At 41.1% G+C, this 27,607-nt stretch overlaps 1 protein-coding gene and 1 pseudogene across 15 annotated transcripts in view; both read left to right on the top strand.

Annotated features, from left to right (window-relative positions):
• ABLIM1 (actin binding LIM protein 1) overlaps window positions 1-27,607 on the top strand; it is a 389,359-nt gene that overhangs the window by 122,425 nt on the left and 239,327 nt on the right. For 11 of the 15 annotated variants that reach the window (XM_045362237.2, XM_074002823.1, XM_074002822.1 and 8 more), the window contains exon 1: window positions 15,640-15,968. The exons of the other annotated variants lie outside the window; for them this stretch is intronic. In XM_045362237.2, coding sequence (XP_045218172.1) covers window positions 15,911-15,968 — 58 coding nt within the window. In that variant the 5' untranslated portion in view covers window positions 15,640-15,910. Of the gene's footprint in view, window positions 1-15,639; window positions 15,969-27,607 lie in introns of those variants that run through there. 15 annotated transcript variants of the gene reach the window in all.
• LOC102136570 (peptidyl-prolyl cis-trans isomerase A pseudogene) lies at window positions 6,921-10,581 on the top strand (annotated as a pseudogene).

Here is a 27,607-nt window from a genome sequence, read left to right as displayed (position 1 = left end):
TTTACCTCAGTGATTATTTGTAGTGTTCTATGTAGATCATTCTCTCTCAGGGAGGTTTTACAAAAGAAGTAATCCACAATGCTCGAATGCATCCTTCATATGTAGTGAATTAACTTATTGCTTATGCATCTGGAAATGTATTAGCTTGGTAGAATTCTTTGGTGGAATCAAGCGTAGAGTCACAGGTTGGATGTGGTGGCTTGTGCCTATAATCCCAGCAACTTGGGAGGCTGAGGTGGGAGGATCGCTTGAGCCCAGGAGTTCAAATACCAGCCTAGACAGCATAGTGAGACCCCATCTGAAAAAAAAAAAAAGGATAGAATCATTAAAATAACTTTTTTGCTTAATTCTCTCATGGATTGGGGCAACATCTTGCAATACTGTGGTATAATATCACAACCAGTATATTGACACAAATTCAGTCAAGATACATGACAGTTTCATCAACACAAGGATCCCTTGGACTGCCCTTTTATAGCAGACATAACTGTTTATAAAAGTTTACTTTTTACTTCTGGATGGTAATACTATAATTCTAAAGAATATGTTTGGATTTATATTTATTTCAACAATGTCTCTCAATTGGTTTTAATGTTTACTTCTAGAGTTTTATTAGTTTTAAATCTACCATTGATATAGAGCTATTTTATAACTCTAAATAATATACTGCAATTTTTTTATTTGACTCTAGATAATACCTTCTTACCCCCATTATGTAGAATGAGGACATTATCACCCTTCCACCTCACTTCTCTTCTCCTACCCACACTTTCTGTCTTCTGACTGCTGTCAGCTCTATCTTACTTTTACATTGTCTAGGTTTATATATTTTAAATCTAACTTTTATGCTTTCTTGTTTATTATAAGTTGATTTTTAGAGCTGAAAACCAATATAAATTATCTGTAACATTAAAATTATGCAAATATTCTTCACTGCCGAAGCAGGTCTTGTGACTGGACCCATAGAGAAGGAATTATTCTGAGCACTAAATCTGTCTTGCCTGAAGTACATATTCAAGCATTTTTAAAGCATCATCCAATGGCCCTTTTACAACAACCTCCTTTTATTTCCTCAAAATTTTATGACTCTTTAGTTTGCTTCATATTTAGATTATGGTTTTTCATACAGATTTTTAATTTACATAAAGCTTTTAATTCCAGTTCTTTTTTTTTTTTTTTTTTTTGCTAAGCAAAATGAATTTATTAACAGCATTACTAAGATTGTCCAACCTCTGAATCATAACTTGTTGAATGAAACCTACTTTCTTGAAGATGTTTTCTTGGAGACTATATCTTCTAATTTGGTCTCACTGGCTTCTAGATCTGTTATATAGCTGTCACTGTGGGATTCCCCCTAATCCCATTTTATTTCTAAATGAATTCCACATTTTCTTGGAATCTATAGTTTTCTGTTTGGGAATTAGTTTTTTCTCCTGTGTGAGTCAGTCTTCAAGTAATTTTTTTCAGTAAGGGTGCATAAGAGGTAAGTGGAATCCTTCCCTGTCTGAAATGTTCTTATTTTCTCCACATGCTGAATTGTTTTCTTCGGACATCACAGTGGCTGCCGAGCCTCATGGTAGCCTGAGTCCTTTTCCCTTTTTGGTAACCTGAACTGGTCTCTGATAGCTTGTAGGGTTTTCTCTGTATGTTCAGAGTTCTGAAAGTCCACCAGGATATGTCTAGCTATTTTGTCATTTTTCTTCATCCTGTCCAGCAGTTGGTTTGCTCCTTCATTTTGAAACTTGTGTCTTCCTTCAGGACTGGAGAATTTAGGTCTTTTTTTAGTTTCTCTCCTTTGCTTTCTTTGTTCTGTCTTTTTGGAACTCCTAGTCAATAGATATTGGACCTCTTCTATATCTCTAATTCTTTTTATACATTTTCAATCTCCTTTATTTTGCTCTACTTTATGGGAGAGTTTCTTCACATTTTGTTTTCTGGCCTGTCTGTTGCATTTCTTTTTATTTTCATAATTATAATTTTTTTATTTCTGTAAGCTCTCTTTTCCTCTGATTGCTCTTTTAATTTTTTCCCAGTTTAACTTCATGGATACAGTTTGTTCTCAAATGCCTTAGAGGATATCAATTTGAATTTTTATTTAGATCTTTTCTTCTGCTGCTTAAATTATCTATTTTCTCTAGAATCATGTGCTTATGTATTTATCTTGGTCCAATTTTGTGCTTTTGTTTTCCTTAAATGTCTTAGTGATTCTTGTTTTTTCATATATGTTAATTAATAAATAGGGAGATTAATACAGATATTTCTATGTGGGGGATTAATGTTTCCTTCTGTCTTTTTGCTGGTGTAATTTTCCTCTATAGTTGTATTAGTTTGCAACCACAAGAGATCTCTAAAATGTAATCTTCAGTATATTCAATAATATATTGATTTAAAATCATTACTTTAAAGCACTTATTTATCATATACCAAATGAAATGGCAAAATGATCTTTTAAACCCTAAGGAAGGTGATATAATTTTATATTAATATGAGAAGGTTTTGAGAACCAAGTTTAAAACTTGATGATATGAGGAATAGCTGGATTACTAAAATTGAAAATTAGGGCTATCTAAGTTAATGGATTTATTGATGGGCATAGGTTTTCTTTTTCATAGCAAATATCACTCTTGCTTTGTTTCTATTGTGTCATGGTTTGGATACCTATAAACCCCAAATACCTAATTTGTTTTTAGAAGTCATTGGCACACACCCTGTGTGAAGTGAGCACCTCCTGACAGGTTCGTGCTGTGCCAGTTTTCCTCCCTCCTACTCGTTGGCATTTACGGTGCCACTGCCCCAGGCTGAGTGGGCTGGCCCGGAGGCTGGCTCTGGTCCCCGGCCCCTACTGCTGGGCAGATCAGCTGCTCGGGAAGCCGCATGCCAGCTCCTGAGGGCTGATCACCACTTGCCCCAGGGCAGGAGAAGCCTTGCAGGCTGCCAGATGGGAGTTCTTTAGTTTGTACTTTTTAGTAACTGGTTGTGTCTCTGACTCAGGCTGTTTTATAAGTACACTTAAATTCTCAGAAAACCAGAGTGGCCTTACTTAAGCTGTGATGAATGGGGTGTGGGGAGGAAGGTGGGACAGTGAGACTGAGAATTGTTTTTCTCTGATTCCATGGAGCAGAAATGAGAAGGGAAGGGGCGTGTTTTGTGTCTGACCTGGAATTTTGTTCTCTTCCTTCCTCCCCCAGAGTGACCTGAGTCATGAGGCTGAGAGATTCAGATTACTGTGAATTCTAGTTCTTACTGAACCCAGACTGGACCAGAAGGCCTCAGCATAGCCCTAGGACTTAGTGATCCATTCAGCATCTGTTATGAGTAGAATTATGTCTCCCCCAAATTCCTATGTTGCAGCCCTAACTCCCAGTATCTCAGGATGTGACTGTATTTGGAGACAGGATCTATAAAGAGGTAATGCAGTTAAAATAGCTTAATCCAGTATGAATGGTATATTAGTTCATTTTCACACTGCTGATAAAGACATACCTGAGACTGGGTAATTTATAAAGGAAAAGAGGTTTACTGGACTCACAGTTCCACGTGACTGGGGAGGCCTCACAATCATGGCAGAAGGGGAAAGGCACATCTTACATGGTGGCAGGCAAGAGAGAATGAGAGCCAAGCAGAAGGAGAAACCCCTTATAAAACCATCAGATCCCATGAGACTTATTCGCTACCATGAGAACAGTACGGGGGAAATTGCCCCCATGATTTGATTATTTCCCACTCTGTCCCTCCCACAACACTTGGGAATTATGGGAGCTACAATTCAAGATGAGATTTGGGTGGGGACACAGCCAAACCATATCAAATGTTGTCCTTATAAGAAGAGGAAATCTGGACACAGAGACAGAGAGACCAGACACATCTGTGCAATGAAGCTCATCCATGTGAGGACACAGCAAAAGAGCTATCATCTGCAAGCAAGAAGAGGGGGCTTAGAAGAACAAAACCGGCCAGCATTTTGGTCTTGGACTTCTAGAGCCTGTGGTATTTTGTTGTTGTCATCTTAGCAACTAGTATAGCGTTTTTAGCCAACAAATCCTGCTTTGTTCCCCGCTGCCCTCTCCAGGGATGGGGGAGGGAGACATTCCCTGGGCGGAGCCTGGGCAAGGAGCTCTCATCACTGAATCCTAAAACCTGTGTCTCTGATTTTCCATAGATACTGGGGCTATCAAGGAAAGATTTTTGACTCATCTTGCCAAGTTCCAAACTATTTCGATATCAAAGTTAGGTGAAGACCTAGTGTAAGAAATCAGGGAGGCTGTAGTTAGGAGAATTTCACAGGCATGCAGGAGTAAGGTCATGTAGGATGCTAGCTGAGATGTGTTGATAAGCATCAGTTGCCACAATGATGGTGTGATGGCAATAGAATCTGGAAACTTTGGTTTCCCAAAGAAACTGACATCCTAATAATCTCTTATGATCAGAGATCAAAATCTGAGGTGCCTTGGTTTGGTTGTACAAAACTTCATAAATGGAAATCCTTCTTTCTGTTGGATGTGTCTTATTTCCAACAGAAATAAAATGCCATTGCATTTATCTCCAATGCCATTGCATTATCATTGCCATTTCTAGCAGCAGGATTCTTTAATATGAGAAAGTTGTTGAATTGTAATGGACCCAGTTCTAACCTAAGTGACTTTGTATAATTCATTGACTCTCTGTGTCTCAGTTTTCCTTTCTAAAAAGGGGGATAATTATTGCATCTCCTCAGTACACAGATCATTATTTTGATGTTGTGGGAATGGGGTTTGAATTTGTAGAGAGAGAATGGATTTCAAAAAGGCCTTTCTTCGCCCATTTAATTTGGTCTTGAGAAAATGATGTAGCCTTTCTGAACCTCAGTTCTCTCCTCTATAAAATGGTGATAGTAATGATTACTCCAATGGGGGGTGTGAGTATTAAATGAGAACGTATGGAGAGCACCTTACATTGATTCCTGCATGTTTTAAGGGCTCTATAAATGTTAGCGCTTGATGATGATGATATTTTAAAATCATTGAAATTACTAACAAGAGGTGAGTTAGTTGCTTTAGGTACTTAAGTATTATGCTGTCCCTTAAAGGGGCATCTGCTTAACAGATAGGTTAGTTGACCATTTAGCATAAGGCTAATGGAAAGGAGTGTAAGATTTAGGATAATGTACAGAGATGTAACTAGAGAATGAGGTCTTGTTCCTTTGACCTACAAATGCTAAACTCTCAGTACATACCATCAAACAGGCTTCCTCTAACTGTAACATGCACATAAATTCCCCGGAAATCTTGTTGAAATGCGGACTCTGATTCAGTATGTGGGGGTCTGGGTTGCGTGCTGACATTCTGCATTTCTAAGAAGTTGCCAGGTGAGGGCGCTACTGCAGCTCAAGTTCCGGATTTTGAGCAGTGAGGTGGCAGAGTGGATGGTAGAGCTAGCTGTGATCCCTATCTGTAACTTTCACTTTTTGTCAACCAATTATTATTGTCTATCAACTTACATTAAGCTTCAGAAACATTTCATTTTGACTTTTCATGTCAAATTCCCCACTTCTTGCTACTTTCCTGCCCCTGGCCGCTCTATTTAGTACTTGTCCTTTTTTTTTTTTTTTTTTTTCTTATTTAAAGAATAATAACAACAATGACTAATATTTGTCAGGAATCAGGAACTGTTTCCTTAAATTTTCACAACATCCCATGAGGTAGGTATCATAATTATCCCCATCTTATAGGTGAGAATACGGAGGCACATATAGATAAAATAACTTGCCCAATCACCCAACTAGTGAGTGGTAAACCAGAAATATTTTAAGAGTTTATTTAAAGGAGCCCTTTTGTAAATGAGAATCCCCAGGGATAGCTGGCATAGTGCACCCCCTTTATCCGTTTTTGTTACACCCCTTTAGGTTTTTGTCACATTTTAGAAAACGTAGAGCCCCCCTTCCAGGAGCCGGCAACTGTGGCATTCATCCAGAATTCAACCGCAGGCAACTGCAGAGTCTAGGAAGTCCGGGATGTTTTCTCAGAGTGGCACCAGGGCCAGAACCCACACAGCTCAGCTGTAGTTTGCTACCTTATGAGTGAAGGCTGTAAGAGTGAAGGTCACAGCCAGCAGACAGATCCTGTAGGATGTGTTCACATCCTTTTCACCTGCTTCTTTCATAATTTGAGTATAAATTCAATTTTTATCAACCAAATATTATTTTCTATTGATTTACTTCTGAAGTACTGACTTCTGAAAACTTCAGAATATTTTTGTCATCTTACATAGGCAGGGCTTTTGCTGCTATTCTGCCCATTGCCTCTGTGTCTAGTACTTTAAAAATGATTAAAATAGACTGGGCATGGTGGCTCATGCCTGTAATCCCAGCACTTTGGGAGGGTGAGGCGGGAGGATGGCTTGAGGCCAGGAGTTCGAGACCAGCCTGAGCAACAGCAAGAACTCCATCTCTACAAAAAAAAAAAAAAAAAAAAAAAAAAATCAGCCAGGCATGGTGGCATGTGCCTGTGTCCTAGCTGTTTGGGAGGCTGAGGTGGGAGGATCACTTGAGACTGGGAGTTCCAGGTTACAGTGAGCTAGGATCATGCCACTGTACTCCAGCCCAAGTGACAGATCTAGACCCTGTCTCTGAAAAAAAAAAGAAAGAAAGAAAAGAAAAGAAGTAAAAAGAAAGAAAGAAAAAATGCTTAAAATTATATCAGCAACAGCAACACCCCACCTGCAATCCTGAGCTTATATAGCTGTGGGCTGTGCGAGGAAGAGCTGCAGAGGATAGACCTGAACCCTGTGATGGATGACAGGGACGCGTCCTGTAGGGACTGTGTACTTAGCGATCTGGGGAGAGTGCATGCATGGGTACACGTTGCACAGAGCCTGTGGCTGGTCCACCCCACCTTGGCTACTCATTCTCTCACTTGCTCTAGTCACTTACACTCACAGGCCTTCATTTTCTTCCTTTCTAAAATGAAAGGATTGGGTAGGATGGGGATTTTTCAACGTGTGTGTTTATTTTTAGCTATGGTATCCTTTATTTAGATGAGGGCTCACCTGGAATCCCAGAAAATAGAACGTAAGAGCTGAATTTTCTTTGGTGGAAGTTGGACCCAGAACCAACTCTCCGCCTTCCCCCCGCTGCATCCCTCACCAATCCCAATACAGCCTCCTCCTTCTGTCAGCTAGAGAACAGCTGGCTCAGATGATGGGAAGCCTCCCTTTAGCTTCCACACTGTGCCTGTGCGCTCAAAGGAATAAAACATGGGGTTTCAGAAGGCCACTGTTTGGGAGGAGTATTTGCTAAAGGCAGTTTTGTTTTTAACTCCAGTGGCTGGTTATTATAAACCCTGAAATGATTCAGCAAGGTGTCCTTGGTGTTAACTTATTTATTTTGAAAGGGAAGCTGAGGCAGGAGAATTGCTTGAACCCGGCAGGCAGAGATTGCAGTGAGCCGAGATGGTGCCACTGCACTCCAGCCTGAGCAACAGAGCGAGACTCTACCTCAAAAAAAAAAAAATGCATTTAAACCTTTCAAAATAAATAAGTAGCTGGGACTACAGGCACCCGTCACCACGCCCGGCTAATTTTTGTATTTTTAGTAGAGACAAGATTTCACCATATTGGCCAGGCTGGTCTCAAACTCCTGACCTTGTGATCTGCCCGCCTTGGCCTTCCAAAGTGCTGGGATTACAGGTGTGAGCCACTGCACCCAACCCGTTTTTTTACTCTATTATTAAAAATATTTTATCCTTTTGAATTTAGACTTTTGTGACTGGAAGTTTCTTGTTTTGGGGAAATATGGAAGATCATTGCAAGGAACAGAGTAGAAAGGTTCTGTTCGTTTTTGACAAGCTCTATAACATAGTGATGAGTATTGAGCAGACTAGCCCATCTTCCTTTCCTGAAGCAATAATCTTCTTGGAAGAGACAAAAGTCGAAAGAGACAAAAGAAGAGACAAGATATGAAAAGTTTCAGAAATCTTTGGAATCTTTGAAGGTCTTTTTGAAAGTCTTCAAACATCTTTGAAAGTATTTGGAATAATTCGTTCACTTGAGACCATCAATAAAATGCTTACTTTCATTGGAGACTAGGTATGAATGTTTTACTGTCAGCAGAATTGTTAACTAGAGGGAGTAATACAGAATGTTAAATAAATTTGAAGTCTCCCAAATTAAACCGGAGAGCTGAATTGAAGTCAGTGATCTGGAGTAGCATTCTTATTCTCAGTAGAATATGGCATATTTTCTCTTCCCACTGACTTTGAATGAAGCTTCCACGGAGAAGGTGGTGGAACAGCTTAGTAGTAACACACACTGAATGAACAGTGCAGGAGAGAGAGAATGATGTAGTAACGTATCTTGGGCAGGTATGTGTCTTCTAGGTGTTTGTTTTCTTACCCTCTAACAACAAAAATCTGTATTAAATGTAGCCTTCTGTATATAGCACAGTCAATAAATATCCTCTTTCATTCTCTGGGGGTGAAGCTATGTGTGGAGTGTTTTGCAATTGCTGTGGTCATATATCACTCATGTGCCAAATGAAAGTGGTAATGAATATGGAAGTTATAAAAAATCCACACTATAGTAAGTCGTTATGATTTAACCTAATGCTTCATCTGTTTACAATGAAAGAACGGTAGAATCTCTTCATTTTTATTTGTTTCCTTTTAGACCTTATCATTACAACTTTTTCAAAGACACCAAGAGTGGAATCCCCTGATTCCTACAACTTATTTGCATCAAATGAGTCACCAAAGAGAAATGTCTGTTGTTTTTGCAGCGAATACAGCATGCATTTTAATCCCCTGTAACGTAGCAGACTGGGAGGGAGTGAGAGGCAGAATGAAATGGGTAAAAAGGAGAAGAGAGAGACATAGAAAATCCATCACTGTAAACTTCTTAGCTGTGTGTGCAAATGTAGAAACTGTTTTATGGATACCACTGAGTGCATTCCGCTTCTAATTATTCGTTTATATGAAAAAAATCATGCAAATAACAGCATTGATATTAATTAATTGGCATCCACGTGCATTCTTTCAGCAGAGCTACAAGAAAAAGCTGTGAGAATGTTGAGGTGGAGCCATTGATCACGTCTTGTAATAGCACAGAGATCAAGACATACAGACCTGAGTTCAAATCTCTGCTCTTCTGCATACAAGATGTGACTCTGAAAAAATTACTCTCTTTAGGCTTAGTTTTCTCACCTTTTAAAGAGGGATTCGTAATTATCCTTATCTCCTAAGGTTGTTAGAAGGAACAATTGAAAGATGCATGTCAGAAATGTTTACTATAGTCAGAAAAACTATTTGAAAAATATTAGCCAGGGCCAGGCGAGGTGGCTCGCACCTGTAATGGCAGCACTTTGGGAGGCCAAGGCAGGAGGATCACTTGAGGTCAGGAGTTCGAGACCAGCCTGGCCAACATGGTGAAACCCTGTCTCTATTAAAAATACAAAAATTGGCTGAGTGTGGTGGTGCATGCCTGTAGTCTCAGCTCCTTGGGAGGCCGAGGTGGGAGAATCGCATGAACCTGGGAGGCGGAGGTTGCAGGGAGCTGAGACTGCACCACTGCACTCCAGCTTGGGCGACAGAGCAAGACTCCATCTAAAAAAAAAAAAAAAAAAAAGGCTTTTGCAGATGCTGCCGCCACCAGGGGCCCTGTACTATCAGCCATGGTCAATCCCACGGTGTTCTTCGACATCGCCCTCGATGATGAGCCCTTGGGCTGCATCTCCTTTGAGCTGTTTGCAGACAAGTTTCCAAAGACAGCAGAAAACTTTCATGCTCTGGGCACTGGAGAGAAAGGATTTGGTTGTAAGGGTTCCTGCTTTCACAGAATTATTCCAGGGTTTATGTGTCAGGGTGGTGACTTCATATGCCATAAAGGCACTGGTGGCAAGTCCATCTATGGGGAGAAATTTGATGATAAGAACTTTATCCTAAAGCATACGGGTCCTGGCATCTTGTCTATGGCAAATGCTGGACCTAACACAAACGGTTCCCAGTTTTTCATCTGCACTGCCAAGAGTGAGTGGTTGGATGGCAAGCATGTGGTCTTTGGCAAGATGAAAGAAGGCATGAATATTGTGGAGGCCACGGGGCGCTTTGGGTCCAGAAATGGCAAGACCAGCAAGAACATCACCATTGCTGACTGTGGATAACTTGAATAGTTTGACTTGTGTTTTATCGTAACCACCAGACCATTCATTTTGTAGCTCAGGAGAGCACCCTCCACCCCATTTGCTCGCAGTGTCCTAGAATCTTTGTGCTCTTGCTGCAGTTCCCTTTGGGTTCCATGTTTTCCTTGTTCCCTATGCCTAGCTGGATTGAATAGTTGAGTTAAGTTTATGATTATGAAATTAAAACTACATAACAACTATAAAAAATTAGCCCCATTTTGGGGTTCTGGTGGCAGATGCTAAGGGGCAGCATCAAGCAGTGACTGGGATAAGCATCAAGTCAGGAAGTGGATTCCCATGTACTCACTACTCTTCCCTGTCCAGCTGATCATTGAATGTAGAGAGTTCAGTTTTCTGTGTGCTAGAGATTTCATCTCAAATCTTTTTTGAAAGATACTGATCATAAAGAGAAAAAAAAATCAAAAAGAAAAAGAATTTGGAAGGAAGGAGGCAAGGAAAGGAAAAGAAAAAGAGGTAACAGAAAAGGTACGGCCAGGCACAGTGGCTCACACTTATAATCCCAGCACTTTGGGAGGCCAAGATGGGTGGATCACTTGAGACCAGGAGTTCAATGCCAGCCTGGCCAACATGGTGAAACCCCGTCTGTACTGAAAATACAAAAATTAGCTGGGAGTGGTGGTGCACTCCTGTAATCCCAGCTACTCGGGAAGCTGAGGCATGAGAATTGCTTGAACCCTCAAGGCAGAGGTTGCAGTGAGCCAAGATCGAGCCACTGCACTCCAGCCTGGGCAACAGAGTGAGATTCTGTCAAAAACAAAAACAAAAACTGTGGGTGAACTCTGTCAAACTCATTTATTCTAAGGTAGATAGGATGGCTATTATTGGCCCATTTTACAGATTTGGAAGACAGGTGAGTTGCCTAGGGTCATTGGTGAGCTGATGATAGGACCAGGACAAGAAGCTGGGTCTTCTGCCTCTTCCTGGTCTGGTACATGCTGGATGGCAGCTCCTGCCTGAACTTGGTGAACTACCCTGTACAGTAGCCATAAGGTAAGAGAAGCAGCCGGCTACGATGGCCTCCCTCCCTGCAGCCTCTGTAGAGACAGGGACTACCCATCGGCCATCTTTGTGAAAGAGATTAATTCAGGAAAATCTCTTGAAAGTAGAATGTGACTCAGAAAAATGATTCGTCTAACGTCAGTAACAAGAACCCCTCCCTACACACATACAGTCTTTGAGTATTCAGACGTTTTGCAAAAGGCGTAAACAGCCTTTGAGTATACGCTAAATGTTTGGATCGCTGAACTTGTCTTTTGTATCACCCTACCATTACTTCAGGCATGAAAATGGCTTTGGCATCTTCTCTGATTACTGCTTCATCCTGAGCTGTTTTAGTATTCTTGAAAATAGTTTTAACATCCTGGGCACGGTCTCTGATTCTAGCTGCTTATGTCCAAACCCCAACTATACTCCTTGTTAGCGGAGTGACTTAGGGCAATTTCTTTAACTTCTCACCTTTTCTTTAACTGCTTCATCTTTAAAATGGAGGTGATGATGGTCCCTGCCCTAGAGGGTTATAAGAAATCGATGAGGGGAATCTTTGTTCAGTGCCTGCGGAGAGTGAGCCCTCAGTCACTGTGAGCTATGAACAATAATGAGGCCGTTTCTTTGCAGTTTACGAAGCATTGCAGTTTATGAAGTTTATAGGACCAATGATTTGGGCTTATAGTTGAATATCATTGGAGTACAAGTTCAGGGAAAATGACAAATCATTACTTTTTTCCTGTGCCTTTCTAGATAAAGTCTAGAAGTTTCTTGATTACATGAGTTTTTTCATATAAAAAGAATAATGAGAAGTGGAATGCACTTAGTGACTATATGTAATAGGGGTTGATAACAGAAAAGCTCAGGAATTTTCATTTTCAGTCACAAAAATAATTTCACGGGATCCACCAATTTCCAGCAGAAATTGGAATAGTAGCACGGAGGACGTAGTTGTGTGCTATAAAGACCATTTCTAGGTTAAGCTTTCTGTTTAAATGTGTGGTGAACTGCACACTCCTTTTAGTAGGTGTGCAGAACCTAATAGTTCTGGAAACTGATCTCCAACAAAGTCGTATAGCTGAGCTGGGGTTGGGACCAATGATTTGGGCTTATAATTGAATGTAATTGGAGGACAAGCTCAGGGAAAATGCCAAATCATTACTTTTTTCCTGTGCCTTTCTAGATAAAGTCTAGAAGTTTCTTCTTCCTTATTGAATCTGACCTTTTAAGAAATTTAGTTTTTATCTTTCCCAGTGGAATCATTTTTCATGTGGAATTCAATTTGCTTCAAGTTTCTGTCTCTTCTGCTTAGTTTAAAAGATGAGGTCAAGGCCCTGTGAATGTTTTGTTACTGATACCTGCTATTTTTCACTCTCAGCCCTGTCATAAATTACACTGTGGTAAGGTTTGTCTCCTATTCTGTAATTGCAAAGCAGGCCTAGGCCAGGTCTTTTAACATAATCTGTTGTAAGGTATGCTGTTTGCCTAAGAACACAGCAGCATCTGTGTTACCAGGGTATGATAGCATCACTATCAGTCATACCTTAATTGCAAACAGAGCCAAGCATGCTGGCCTATTGTAGCCATTCAAAATGTCGCAAGACAGAAGAGAATTGTCCTCCTTATACATCCTATGCTGGGCCTTGGGCAAGTCCCTAAATTATTCTGGCTTTAAGACTTCTTATCTTTGAAACTGTGGTGGAAATTATCTCTAAAACCCTTTCTAGCCCTCTCCTTCCTCAGAGAAATGTTTTCCAAGCTCTGTTTCATGGGAAGTTCAGAGTTGTACTGGGTTGAGGGTTCTCTGGTTGAATAAATTCAGGAAATGCTTCTTATCTTATTTATCTCTTAGTTACAGGCACACCTGCATATTAATACCTAGTAAGTTCATGGTTAAGAAAACTGTTTAACAATATTTAATTAAGCATTTCTCAAATACAGGTGAAGATACAGTTTTAAGCGTTTGTATTTGTTTTGCTAAGTGACAGTCACTTTCCTGTGAAGGCTTCTAGAAGTGTGGTTGGGAAAGATTTCTGCTCTGTGTTTCTAAGATGACTGAATCAGATAAGGTAAGGAATACACAACCATGTCTCTGATTTCAAAATGACATGGTATAAGCTCCATTGCTATTTAATTAGAAAATGGTTGTGTGAGGCCGGGCACTGTGGCTCATGCCTGTAAATCGCAGCACTTTGGGAGGCAGAGGTGAGAGGATTATATGAGTCCAGGAGTTTGAAACCAGCCTGGGCAATATAGGGAGACCCTGTCTCTATTTAAAAAAAAAAAAAAAAAAAAAATTAGCCGGGCGTGGTGGCACGTGCCTGTAGTCCCAGCTACTCGGGAGGCTGAAGCAGGAGAATCAGTTGAACCCAGGAGGTCAAAGCTGCAGTGAGCTGTGATTGTGCCAATGCAATCCAACCTAGGTGACAGAGTGAGAACCTATGAAAGCAAGCAAGCAAGAAAGAGAGAAGGAAGGAAGAAAGGAAAAGAGGAAGGAATAGATAAAGAAAATTGTGCATTTTAAACAAGTTTCTAAGCAGTTGGCTTTACCTCTTTTGTTTTTGGTTTTTTTTTTTTGAGACAGCGTCTCACTCCATCATCCAGGATCGAGTGCAGTGGCGTGGTCATGGCTCACTGCAGCTCCAATCTTCTGGGCTCAAGCAATCCTCCTGCCTCAGCCTCCTGAGTATATAGGAGTCTATAGGACTATAGGTGTAGGCCACCATGCTTGCCTAATTTTTTTTTAATTTTTAGTAAAGACAAGGTCCTGCAATACTTCCCAGGCTGGTCTGAAATTCCAGAGCTCAAGCTGTCCTCCCATCTCAGCCTCCCAAAGTGCTGGGATTACAGGCATGAGTCACCACACCTGGCCAGTTTCTTGACTATAATAAATCATCAACCAAATTATCTGTGGTTCAACTAACACAAGTCAAATTTGGAGGACTATGATTAGGAAATAATCACTTTATTGCTTAACGTTCAAAAAAATCAAAGTTTCAATATTGGATTGCCTACTCCTCCACTTTGCCCCTGTCCTGCCTTGTAAAAGGCAAGGAACCAATGCAATGCAGGTTATTTTTAAACTAGAACCCTATTTTAGCCCCTGAAAATAGCTGTTGCTCTGCCCTTGGTTTCTTCTCTCATTTAATATCAAGTAGGAATAATACGTCGAGATTTAAAGGAGTAGGAAAAACTAGCCTCCATTACATTTTAAATGAAGGCTAACAAGAATAAAAAAAAATGCAAGGATAAAAGACTTCCATCCTTATGGTAAAAATCCCAAGACACTAACAAAAAACACGTTAGGCTAAAATATGGAATCACTATCATGAGAATGCAAGGCATTAGGCACAATCAGAAGATTTCAGTTGATACGACTGGCCTTTGGCAGCAGCTGACACATGACAGTTCTGCAAATGGCAAGCATTTTATCAACGAGCAATCCAGTTGTGATTCGTTGTCTGGCGCCTGGTGCTACAGCCAAGTCAGGAGGACGTTATCAGAGGCACCAAGTTCCAGGCAGTAGCCTGGACCAGGGAAAGGGCACATAGGGTGACACATGAGGATGGCTGTCTACTCGAGTCATTTCAAAACAAAACAAAAAAGCCACTTAGCTGGGGAAGACAGTAAGCCGGGACTCTTCAATTAATCAAACTTTGTATTTGGCCAGTGTGTTTCAAATAGTCTTCTTTTTCAGTGGATTGATTATAGGCCTTACATTAAATTAATATCTCACAATGGGTGTTCTTGGTTACATCTTTATTGGAGGAATTAAATGTTTTACCCTCACACTGAAAGCAATTATGCCAGTTTCCTCCTATTTCTTAGCCAATATGTGTATCTGATGCCAAGGATATTTGTCCTAAGGGTCTTTTTCCATTTAAACTGTCTTTGTGACTTTTACGATATGCAAAATTCCTGGTGTTCACAAATAACTGGGAGAAAAGTTGGATTGTGGGTGGTGGATAATCCAGCCCAACATCAGGGCATTACTGACGAAAGGAAAAATATGCCTCTTTCCTGAGTCTTTCCGGATGAGGTCATTGTTTTCAGACAGTGTGTATACCTAATAGAAAAAGGCTCAAAGTCCACGGCTCGTCTCATACCAGGAGTTTGTCAGGGAACTGTTTCCAAAACCATAATGAATAATCAGGCTGTTCGTAAAAGAAGCCTCTCCAAGTAATAGTATTTTTTAAAAATTCTAGTATTGAAGAAACTAATTAAAAGCCCATCTGGTTGAGGTAGTAATTCATTAAGGAAAAAGAGGAGGCAGAAGGCTTGGGAAAAATCGATCCTTTTCTTTCTTTGTTTCATGCATTTCAATGATTGTGAAATAATAGCGACCAAAGTCTGGATTCTGGATTGTGCAGAGTGCAGGAAAATCCTAGGAACATTCTTGGCATGTTCTAATAGTGGCTTCCCAGAAACGAGTGTTTTCAGCGGGTGTGGCGTCAGTGAGCTGATGTGCTTTTGCAAGGGGTCTCTTTAGAAGTGGTAGGGGCAGGGTCGAGAGAAGAAGGGGATGTAGACTCTGTACACGAGGAAGGAGCTAGACTCACTCAGGAAACTCCCCATTCTTCCTGCGCTGGCTGTGGCACACCCACCGGTGGCACACCCCTCCCTCGGGTCCAGTTCAGCCTACAGACTCCTGGGAGGAGAGCCAGGGCCCCAGCCTCTCCTTTGAGGAGTGTTGCAGCCTTTCTGTGTGCCAGATGCCTAGTGAAGAAAAGCTGAAACCCTGGAGCTTTGTGCACGTTAATGACCTTGGAAATGACTGAGCTCATGGACCCTCATCACACCATCGGAGACTACAAAGGTTAGACCGTCCGTTTCGTAAACTCAGCATATATTCCGTCTGGGGTCGACCGTGTCTTTAAAGATGAGAAAAGATGCAGGGCTTTTCCATTTGATAAAATTGTTTTACACTTATTATCATAAATGTCAATCTATTTCTGTGATAGTGTATATCTGTATAAAATGCACATCTTATTTGTCAGTGTATTTACAGATATTCTTAATGGAATAGGATGTTAAAATCGACGTGTCTGTTTTGTAGCAGGAGCCCAGCTCAACTCAACCAACAGTAGGTTGGTCCTTTGAGCACATAAAAAGGCATCTTCAGTGACTGTGGGCAAACACCTGTGATCCTATTTCTGGGCATTTTGTTTGAGTTTGGATGCCATCTCTAGGATGCTTTCCTTACAGTTGTGTTTGATGGGAGAGTTTGTTCCCTGGTGAGGCTGGCTTCAGGAGTTCCCTGGCTGGTCCTGCTCAGCATCCCCAGGGACGGACAGCCAACACGTCCAACAGAGCTGCAGAGGGTGGCCCCACACAGTCTCGCAGGCTGCTCCATTGAAACCTAGGGACTGTGGCGATCGGTTGGTGATTCCTTTGATACTGGACCCCTTAAGATAAGAGAGTGTAACTTATTTTGGTTCCTGGAGAGTAGACTCGTGGGTAACTCCAGATAAGGCAGATCAGCTGGGCCGCCTCCCTCCTTCACTTCCGATCTCGCCACTCTTCTCTGTTTCGCAGGACCTCCGGTGAGCTTAGGTTTGCCTTTGTACCCAGGACTGGTAGGACTGGGGAGCCGGGTCTGCTACACTTCACATGTACACACTTGTTAAGAGGTACAAAGGAATCCAAGGTTGGCACATGCTGTAACTGATGAATAATTCATGGTGGCTTTTTATGCCACACAGTTTTCTCCTGTAAATGAGTATGATTTTGAAAGACCATGCTGATTTAAAAGCCCAGTAATGTGGTTTCCTATTCCTCACTGACCTGCCTTAGATGTTTACTGGAAAGACGAAAGTTGACAAACATTAGAATAGTAAAATTTGAAGTTGACAATGGCCCCACGTGGGTGGTCAGCCAAGAACTCTGCTCCAACGCTTCCCTCCCCTGTTCTTTCTAAAGGATAACGTCACCTCAGGTTTACACAAGATTCTTTGACACTCTGGACTTTCCTCAAATATAGCATCTGAATTTTAATAAGGATACTATGCATATTAATTAAAATGCATTCATGTATTCCTGATATATTTAGAGAGGAAAACTATGATGCTATGTCTTTTCCAACTGAATGGGGTCCTAGTGATAAAATTAGAATATCTCAAGATGTCTAGATGTCTTTTATTTAAATGAATTTAAAGTCCTCTGTTTTTCTTGTACTGTACAAAGAGTGGATTTTAGTTTGGATTTCCAGAAAGATAGGGCAGGTTTTGGAAGAAATCTTACATGCAGAGAGACTGTAAGTAAACAGAGTAAGTGATACATCTAATTATATTTTTAGTGGTCAAACCAGAAAGAACAACTTTCTTTCTCTTCCTTGTTTTTTAACTACTCTCCTCCCTTCTACTCCGTGGCATATTTTTAAGGTATTTGGAGTCTTTCCACTTGCTACCAGCTGGAATCTACAGAAACCGTATCTCTAGAACACTCAACAGTTGACTTGAAGTTCAGTCATAATTAAATTGGAAGTTCGCAAATTATTCTGAGACTTAAAAACAGGCACACCTTATGTTTGGAACATAAGGGGTTTTGCTACTCTGCATTGTTTTAAATGTACTCTCTGTAGGGAACACGGGCAATACTTTTAATTAACTTTTTTTTTTTTTAAACAAAAGGATATTTTGAAAGGATATGTAATAAACAAGTCTGACCCTGCTTACATTTTATTTCTTATTCTCGGTAGTTGGTTCCCTGATGCTTTAAAACAACAGCAAAGCTTGCAGCTGTTCATCCATCTCTCTTTAGTAAGAGAAGATCATCCTGTCCTTTCTCTCCTGGCACACCTTGAAAGCATTAGCTAGCTAGATGGCTGTTGATTTAAGACTTTGATACAGTGACTTACAACCTCCTGCTGTAAAGGATATCCTTAGAGCTAGTGTTTGCATACAATTAATAGTAATTTAGGCCTTTGAGATATCCAGCTGTTAATTTTATGTTAAAATCTGACTGCTGACATGTATGTCTCCATCGTTAACATACTTTAAATGTTGGGGTGGTAGCCAGGATAGCAATTCAGAGTATTGGGATTTCACAAGACTTACCACTATTCATTTCCAAAAAGAGGGAAAATGCATCGTGCTGATTAGCATTGCTTTGAGGTTTCATATGAGAGAATGGAAATGCCAGACAGGTTTTCCTGCTTCCAGAGGCAGTCACAGCTGCCACTGCAAATGAGCCCTGCCACAGTTGCTGACCAGTGGGTCAGTCAGAGCATGACATGGCCAGGAACGTGCCCAAGGAGTGGGAACAGGCAGCATGCTGGGAGAATTGGGCCCTGGATTTCCATGAAACTGTCAGCAATAGAATGAGTCTTGAGAACTTCTGTCTGCGTCATAGGCTCCCTAGGCTTGTGACCACACCAGGGTACCTTGAACATCTTCCTGAAACAGAAATTCCCCAAGCCTAGTATTACTTTTCTTTATAATATTTCACCTGGGAAACATATGTCCTGCTGACATGTGAATTGAAGTGGTGTAGAGAGTTAGAAGGGGATGTAGTATATTTACACAGTGCTCTTGGGAAAATGCCAGCATGTTAATGGGGTGGTATTATTTTGTGAGAAGCATATCCCTGGTGACTATTTTTAAATGATTTAGGCCAGGCACGATGGCTCACACCTATAATCCCAGAATTTCGGGAGCCTGAGGCAGGCACATCGGTTGAGGTCAGGAGTTCGAGACCAGCCTCGCCAACATGGTGAAACCTCATTTCTACTAAAAATACAAAACTAGCCAGGCATGGTGGCACACGCCTGTAATCCCAGCTACTTGGGAGACCGAGGCAGGAAAATCACTTGAACTCTGGAGGCGGAGGTTGCAGTGAGCCAAGATCATGCCACTGTACTCCAGCCTGCGGGCAACAAGAGCAAAACTCTCTCTGTCAAGATAAAAATTAAAATTAAAAAATATATTAAATGGTTTAAATGGTTCGATAGCCCCATTTTCCATATATAAGGTAATGCTGGTTGTATGAATAGCTAAATATACCTGCAGATTCATGGATTAATCAGCTGCTTCACTGATTATGGCTCTTGGCCCCACCCACATCTTTATTTTTTTACATTTAGAGTGACTCTCACTGTAATAGTCTGTCTCTAATTGGTAGCTTCGTCAGGGAGGGTCTGCTGATGAGTCATGGAGCCACCCCTGTACTTGGCATTAGAGCTGTTAATTAACATTCTGCTGTAATTAATTTACAAGCACTTTTCTTTTTAAATTTTTTTAAAAATTTTTATTATTATACTTTAAGTTCTAGGGTACATGTGCACAACGTGCAGGTTTGTTACATATGTATGCAGGTGCCATGATGGTGTGCTGCACCCATTAACTCGTTATTTACATCTGGTATGTCTCCTAATGCTATCCCTCCCCACTCCCCCCACCCCACAACAGGCGCCGGTGTGTGATGTTCCCCTTCCTGTGTCCAAGTGTTCTCGTTGTTCAATTCTCATCTATGAGTGAGAACATGCAGTGCTTGGTTTTCTGTCCTTGAGATAATTTGCTGAGAATGATGGTTTCCAGCTTCATCCATGTCCCTACAGAGGACATGAACGCATCCTTTTTTATGGCTGCATAGTATTCCATGGTGTATATGTGCCAATTTTCTTAATCCAGTCTATCATTGATAGGCATTTGGGTTGGTTCCAAGTCTTTGCTATTGTGAATAGCCACAATAAACATACGTGTGCATATGTCTTTATAGCAGCATGATTTATAATCCTTTGGGTATATACCCAGTAATGGGATGGCTGGGTCAAATGGTATTTCTAGTTCTAGATCCTTGAGGAATCGCCACACTGTCTTCCACAATGGTTGAGCTAGTTTACAGTCCCACCAACAATGTAAAAGTGTTCCTATTTCTTCACATCCTCTCCAGCACTCCAGTCACTTCCTGACTTTTTAATGATCGCCATTCTAACTGGTGTGAGATGGTATCTCATTGTGGTTTTGATTTGCATTTCTCTGATGGCCAGTGATGATGAGCATTTTTTCATGTGTCTGTTGGCTGCATAAATGTCTTCTTTTGAGAAGTGTCTGTTCATATCCTTTGCCCACTTTTTGATGGGATTGTTTGATTTTTTCTTGTAAATTTGTTTAAGTTCTTTGTAGATTCTGGATATTAGCCCTTTGTCAGATGAGTAGATTGCAAAAATTTTCTCCCATTCTGTAGGTTGCCTGTTCACTCTGATAGTAGTTTCTTTTGCTGTACAGAAACTTTTTAGTTTAATTAGATCCCATTTGTCAATTTTGGCTTTTGTTGCCATTGTTTTGGTGTTTTAGACGTGAAGTCCTTGCCCATGCCTATGTCCTGAATGATATTGCCTAGGTTTTCTTTTAGGATTTTTCTGGTTTTAGGTCTAACATTTAAATCTTTAATCCATCTTGAATTAATTTTTGTATAAGCTGTAAGGAAGGGATCCAGTTTCAGCTTTCTACTTATGGCTAGCCAGTTTTCCCAGCACCATTGATTAAATAGGGAATCCTTTCCCCATTTCTTGTTTTTGTCAGGTTTGTCAAAGATCAGATGGTTGGAGATGTGTGGTATTATTTCTGAGGGCTGTGTTCTGTTCCATTGGTCTACATCTCTGTTTTGGTACCAGTACTATGGTGTTTTGGTTACTGTAGCCTTGTAGTATAGTTTGAAGTCAGGTAGCGTGATGCCTCCAGCTTTGTTCTTTTGGCTTAGGATTGTCTTGGCAATGCGGGCTCTTTTTTGGTTCCATATGAACTTTAAAGTAGTTTTTTCCAATTCTGTGAAGAAAGTCATCGGTAGCTTAATGGGGATGGCATTGAATCTATAAATTACCTTGGGCAGTATGGCCATTTTCACGATATTGATTCTTCCTATCCATGAGCATGGAATGTTCTTCCATTTATGTCCTCTTTTATTTCGCTGAGCAGTGGTTTGCAGTTCTCCTTGAAGAGGTCCTTCACATCCCTTGTAAGTTGGATTCCAAGGTATTTTATTCTCTTTGAAGCAATTGTGAATGGGAGTTCACTCATGATTTGGCCCTCTGTCTATTATTGGTGTATAGGAATGTACAATCACTTTTCAACAGGTGGCAGGCACCATGTTAGGTACCGTTCAGAATAAATCTCTGTCATTTAGAATGATAATCCTGGAAGGTCCGCTGGCATATATGGGCAACTAACCAACATGAGACATTATGTAATGACCTGAGTAGAATGGAGAATGCAAGTGTTAGGATAAATGATGTGAGAGGATGTCATCATCTAAAGATGTTAGAACGCTGGCTAGGGAAGGCCCGGGGGATCCTTCGGGATATAGGTGACCTTGCTGGCTACAAGGGGCAGATCTGAGCATGGGTCACTTCTCACCGTGGCTGCAGTATGAAGGAAGGGTGCCTCTTGTCCTCAGAAACCATTTCTGCCACTTCCTCACTGCCAGAGCCACAGAGGATTTGGGATTTATTTTCCCCTTGTTAACGTGATTGTTCTTTGGTAAATTTTGAAGTGATTTTAACAAATATAAATGCATAATTATGGACTTGTAGAAGGAAAGCATGCTCCTTTTGAGAATGATACACTGGTGAAGTGCTTGAGCTCTAGAAGCACAGAGATTTGGTCAGATGGCAGCTTGGATACCTACTAGCTTGGATAACCTTGGCCAAATTTCTCAACTTCTCTAAGCCTCAGTTTCCACATCTGTAAAATAGAGATAACAATACTGTCTGCTTTATACGACTGTGAGGATGAAGTGAGAATATCTATAAGACTCATGGCACAGTGCCTCCCACGTAATAATGAATGGGTTATATAATTGGCAATTAGAGTTCCATCTGGGAGATTCAGATTCTTGCAAATTATTTATATCGTTGAATAGTGCTATGAATCCGAGGCCTTGATTCCAGTTTGGTAATTTTATTTTAGTTTTATGTCTGAGTGTTTTGCTTATTTTTAATTATACAAATCATACAAGAATAGGCTTTCATTGTAAAAATTTCAAACACTACATGAGAGGCAAAAGCTCCCTTTGACCGCTGCCCAAACTTAGGGGATCACAACTATTCACTGTTTTATTTATCTATTTTCTTTTCATCAAAGTAATGCATATTCCTAGTTTTAAAAGGCAGATAGCGGCTTCTCGCATGAATGGGAGACAAAGAAATGAGAGGGCCAAGTAGTATAGAGTTTTTCAGACCTGACTTCTTAGGATGACCAAAACTGGGACATTTCTGTTCCAGAATGTGGCTTTTCCCAATGAGACATTTTGCGTTTTTATATTTCACGGTTGAATCAACACGCAATTTATTAAAAGGTTTAAGTTTTTTTTTGTTTTTTTTTTTTTTGAGATGGAGTTTTGTTCTTGTTGCCCAGGCTGGAGTGCAACGGCACGATCTCGGCTCACTGCAACCTCCACCTCCAGGGTTCAAGCAATTCTCCTGCCTCAGCCTCCTGAGTAGCTGGGACCACAGTCACGTGCCACCACGCCTGGCTAACTTTGTATTTTTAGTAGAGGCAAGGTTTCTCCATGTTGGTCAGGCTGGTCTCGAACTCCTGACCTCAGGTGATCCACTCACCTAGGCTTCCCAAAGTGCTGGCATTACAGATGTGAGCCACCACTCCCGGCAAGGTTTAAGATATTTCTAATTTGGCCTGTTTGGTGGGCAGAAAATTAACAGTAAACAACAGGAGTCTGCCAAGCCCTCAGAAGAGCGGGCGGCACACTTTTTCTGTAAAGAGCCAGATAGTAAGATTTTAGGTTTCATGAGCCATGTGGTTAGTGTTATGCTGCTGCTTTCTTTCTCTCTTTCTCTGTCTCTCTTTCTCTGTCTCTCTGTCTCTTTCTTTCTCTTTCTTTCTTTCTTTCTTTCTTTCTTTCTTTCTTTCTTTCTTTCTTTCTTTCTCTCTCTCTCTCTTTCTTTTTTTCTTTCCTTCTTTCTTCTTCATCATGCTGACACAAGAGAGAATGTAGAAATATGCGTGACCTCTTGATGGCTAAGTTCATAACTGGCACACTGTCACTTCTTTATTCTGTAAACCAGATGAGTCACATCAGCAATTCCAGTCTCAAAGTGAGAGGGCATTCAAAGTTACATGGCAAAGGGCAGGGATATAAGGAGGGGTGATAAATTCAGCCAATGATGTAATCCACCATAGCTTCTACGCAGTAGCAGTGGTATTGGCATGAATGGACATTTACTGAGACTCAGTGAATTGAAATTATTATGCTCAGTTAACCTGAAATACTTTATTCTTGGTTTAAAAAAGAAAATAAAAAGACAGTCTAACCCTTAGGGAACTTTCTAACAAACTGAAGGAAATGGTATACAGATGAAACCAATGAATAAAATGTTTCAAAAAGCTAAGAAATACAAGATTTGAATGCTTTGCGTGATTAGCCTAAAGCATACTTTTTCTGTAAAGGGCACAATAGTAAATATTTGAGTCTTTGTGAGCCCAATGGTCTCTGCCGCAACTACCCAAGTCTGAGATGGTAGCACAAAAGCAGCCATAGACAATACATAAATAAATGGACACAGCTGCTTTCAACAGAACTTTATTTACAAACACAGGCAGCAGGCATTAGTTTACAGACCACTGCCCTAGACTACTGAAAGAAATAAGAAAGAGTCAGCTATAGAAGACTTCTTGAAAAAGAATCCATGGTTTCAAAGGCGATAAAGATTAGTTTAGCTTAACAAGACATGCTTTAGAAATGAAGTCAGAAAACAATTATGTGGTTGTTCAATAAATTTGCCAACAGGTTAATGTAGTTAGTTCAGTCGGAATGAAAACAATAATGAAAACTCATCATTCTTTCAAAATATTACTTGGTACAAATTATTTCTGCTCTGAAAGCCTGTTTGAAAACCAGTTTGCTAAGAAGGTTCATGTTTTTGCTTAGCTGGAGAATGAGGAAAAAAAAGGATTAGAAATAAAATGAAAGAAATACCTAATTAAAATGATTTGATTTTATGCCACTTTAAAACATTTATTTGATTGATGTGACCTAAATGTGTGTAAAGGAACTAAAGGAATTAAAAAAGAATGGTTGGTTTTTAACCATCAGGAAACCATACGAATTCAAATGAGTATTTTTCTATTGTCAGTTGTATTCACCCAGATTTTACTCACCAATTTTCATGTGTTTCCTCTCCATATTTGGAGAGAGAATAAAACCTGGAATGCTGTTACAAAATGAACAGTTTTTCGCTAGAAATCTTTAATACCAGTTTACTCAGTTACAGTCAACTTGTAGTTGGGAACCTGAGGTTAGATGATTTCTTTTTTATTTTTATTTTTTTGAGACAGAGTCTGACTGTTGCCCAGGCTGGAGTGCAGTGGCGCAGTCTCGGCTCACTGCAACCTCCACCTCCCAAGTTCAAGTGCTTCTCCTGCTTCAGCCTCCCAAGTAGGTGGAATTAAAGGCGTGTGCCACACACCTGGCTCATTTTTTGTATCTTTTGGTAGAGACAGGGTTTTGCCACGTTGGCCAGGATGGTCTTAAATGCCTGGCCTCAAGTGATCCTCCCGCCTCGGCCTCCCAAAGGGCTGGGATTACAGGCGTGAGCCACTATACCCAGCCAGTTAGGCAGATTTCTGCTGATTAACCAGATACAGAAGAGTTTGGAGTGTAGCTTTAGGAAAGGTGGGAAGGCAGAATGCTCCTTGGATAAGAGGCTTAATTCTATTAAGATTTTTCTCAGGCTTTAATACTTTTCTCAGATGTTTCTGGGTTTTTTTGTCCTGATGGCAATGTCATAATACACACAGAAGAAGGAGCGTGAGGGGGATTGTTTTATTTCATTTCATTTCATTTCACTATTATTTACTGAGCTCCTACTATGTGCCAATCACCATGCTTGGACCTGGGGATACAGTCATGAGAAAGGTGGCAATGAGTCTTCCCTTTGTGGAGCTCATGGGCCAGCAGCAGTGGCAGACAAGTGGACCATAGCATGCCAAGGGTTCCAGGAGAGTCCCCCAGAGGGAGGGAACCAGGCTTTTCAGAAGTAAGAGGGATTTTTCTTGAGATTAATAAACTTGACCAGGCGCGGTGGCTCATGCCTGTAATCCCAGCACTTTGGGAGGCTAAGCGGGGGCGGATCACCTGAGGTCAGGGGTTCGGGACCAGCCTGGCCAACGTGGTGAAACCCCATCTGTACTAAAAATACAAAAATTAGCCAGGCATGCTGGTGCACGCCTGTACTCCCAGCTACTCAGGAGGCTGAGGCAGGAGAATCGCTTGAACCCAGGAGGTAGACATTGCAGTGAGTTGAGATCATGCCACTGCACTCCAGCCTGTGTGATACAGACTCCATCTCAGAGAAAAAAAACTTCATACTGATTTTACATACATATGATTAAAATAAAATTGCACATTGAAAGGACTTAGGAGTCTCCATTCCTAGTCATTAAGCCTGAGATTGGCAATAAAATTGAAAGGAATTCTTGAGAGGTTTTGAGAACACAGTGTTCTGAAATCCCCCGAGTTTCTTGGGAATACCATTTTCCCAGGAAACATAATCATATAAATCCACTCTCACGGTTACTGATTGTTCTCTTACATTTTCTTTCTTTCTTTTTTTTTTCCTTTGAGACAGAGTCTTTTTTGAGATGGAGTCTAGGTCTGTTGCCAGGCTGGAGTGCAGTGTCGCGATCTCGGTTCACTGCAATCTCCGCCTCCTGGGTTCAAGCCATTCTTCTGCCTCAGCCTCCCGAGTAGCTGGGATTATAGGCATGTGCCACCACACCCAGCTAATTTTTGTATTTTTAGTAGAGACGGTGTTTCACCATGTTGGCCAGACTGGTCTCGTTCTATTGGCCTCATGATTCACCTGCCTCAGCCTCCCAAAGTGCTGTGATTACAGGTGTGAGCCATCACGCCCGGCCACATTTTCTTTTCATTTGTTGTTATACCAATTGTGTTTCCTTCTTTTCTTGAGAAGTCGTCTTGCCCTGCTGTCAGGTAATTTCCTTTCTTCTGGTTATGCATTGAATTGTGTCCTCACAAAAGATGCTGAAGTCCTAATCGCCAGTACCCGTGACTGTGACCTTACTTGGATCGCCTTAACAGACCATCAAGTTACGATGAGGTCATGAGGGTAGGCTCTAACCTAACATGAGGTGTCCTTAAAAAAAGGGAAATTTGGATGCAGAGATGGACACACATAGGTAGAAAATGGCATGAAGACACAAGGAGAACCATCTCCAAACCAAGAAAGGCATGAGCCTACCAGAGAGTAACAGAGAGGAATGAAACAGATTCTCCCTCACAGCCCTCAGAAGGAACTGACTCTGCAGACTCTTTGACTTTGAATTTCTAGTCTCCAGAACTGTGAGACAGTTTCTATTGTTTAAGCCACCCAGTCTACGGTACTTTGTAATAGCAGCCCCAGAAAACTAGTACATCTTAGCTAATGTGTAAGGTCCTGGTAAGCATGACAGAAGTTGTATCTGTAAGTACACGCAAAGGCTAGTGGCTGGTGTATTAGTCTGTTCTCACACTGCTATAAGGACATATCTGAAACTGGGTAATTTATAAAGGAAAGAGGTTTAATGGACTAACATTTCCACATGGCTGGGGAGGCCTCACAATCATGGCAGAAGGCGAAGGAGGAGTGAAGTCACCTCTTACATGGCGGCAGGCAAGAGACCACGCTCAGAAGACCTGCCCTTTATAAACCATCAGATCTTTTGAGACTTATTCACTATCACGAGAATAGCATGGAAAAGACCCACCCTCATGATTCAGTTACCTCCCACCGGGTCCCTCCAGTGACATGTGGGGATTTGTGGGAGCTGCAATTCAAGATGAGATTTGGGTGGGGACAGAGCCAGACCACATCAGCTGGTAGATACTTGTCATCTTACTGCAATGTAGGCTTCAGCTTGGTAGTCATCAACATGGGCACTCTACCCAATGATGACAGCTCTTCAATGATTGTGGATACTTGGCTACATAGGGTGAATGGGACATAGGGAACATAGGGAACATCTGGGACATAGGAATGGGCAAGATGTTCCATCTCGGGACATAGGGAGCATCTGGTTATAACCACGCAGATACAGAGGACTTTCTACCATTATATGAGGGCCATGGAAAAAGCCATGTGTTCAGATAGCAAGAGAGCCAAGAGAGGTTCTAAGAAGAAGGATTAGGTCAGGGAATTCTGGGCAGAAACCACCTGAGATCCAACCTCCCACAAACTTCCATCTTTAAAGATTTTCCATCTTTATGAAGAAGAATTTTTTTTTCTAGTCTCTTCATGACTCTCAGAGCATTCTTATAAATTTCTGATTTTGAAGGTTTAACAGTGTCCCTTCTTCACTTCCACAGTAATGTTAAGAATAATTATTGACCAGGTGCGGTGGCTCATGCCTGTAATCCCAGCACTTTGGAAGGCTGAGGGGGGCAGATCACCTGAGGTCAGGAGTTTGAGACCAGCCTGGCCAAAACAGCGAAACCCCATCTCTA

This window comes from Macaca fascicularis, chromosome 9 (assembly GCF_037993035.2).
Source record: "Macaca fascicularis isolate 582-1 chromosome 9, T2T-MFA8v1.1".
Classification (NCBI taxonomy): Eukaryota; Metazoa; Chordata; class Mammalia; order Primates; family Cercopithecidae; genus Macaca; species Macaca fascicularis.
This window is presented reverse-complemented; position numbering and strand designations above follow the sequence as displayed.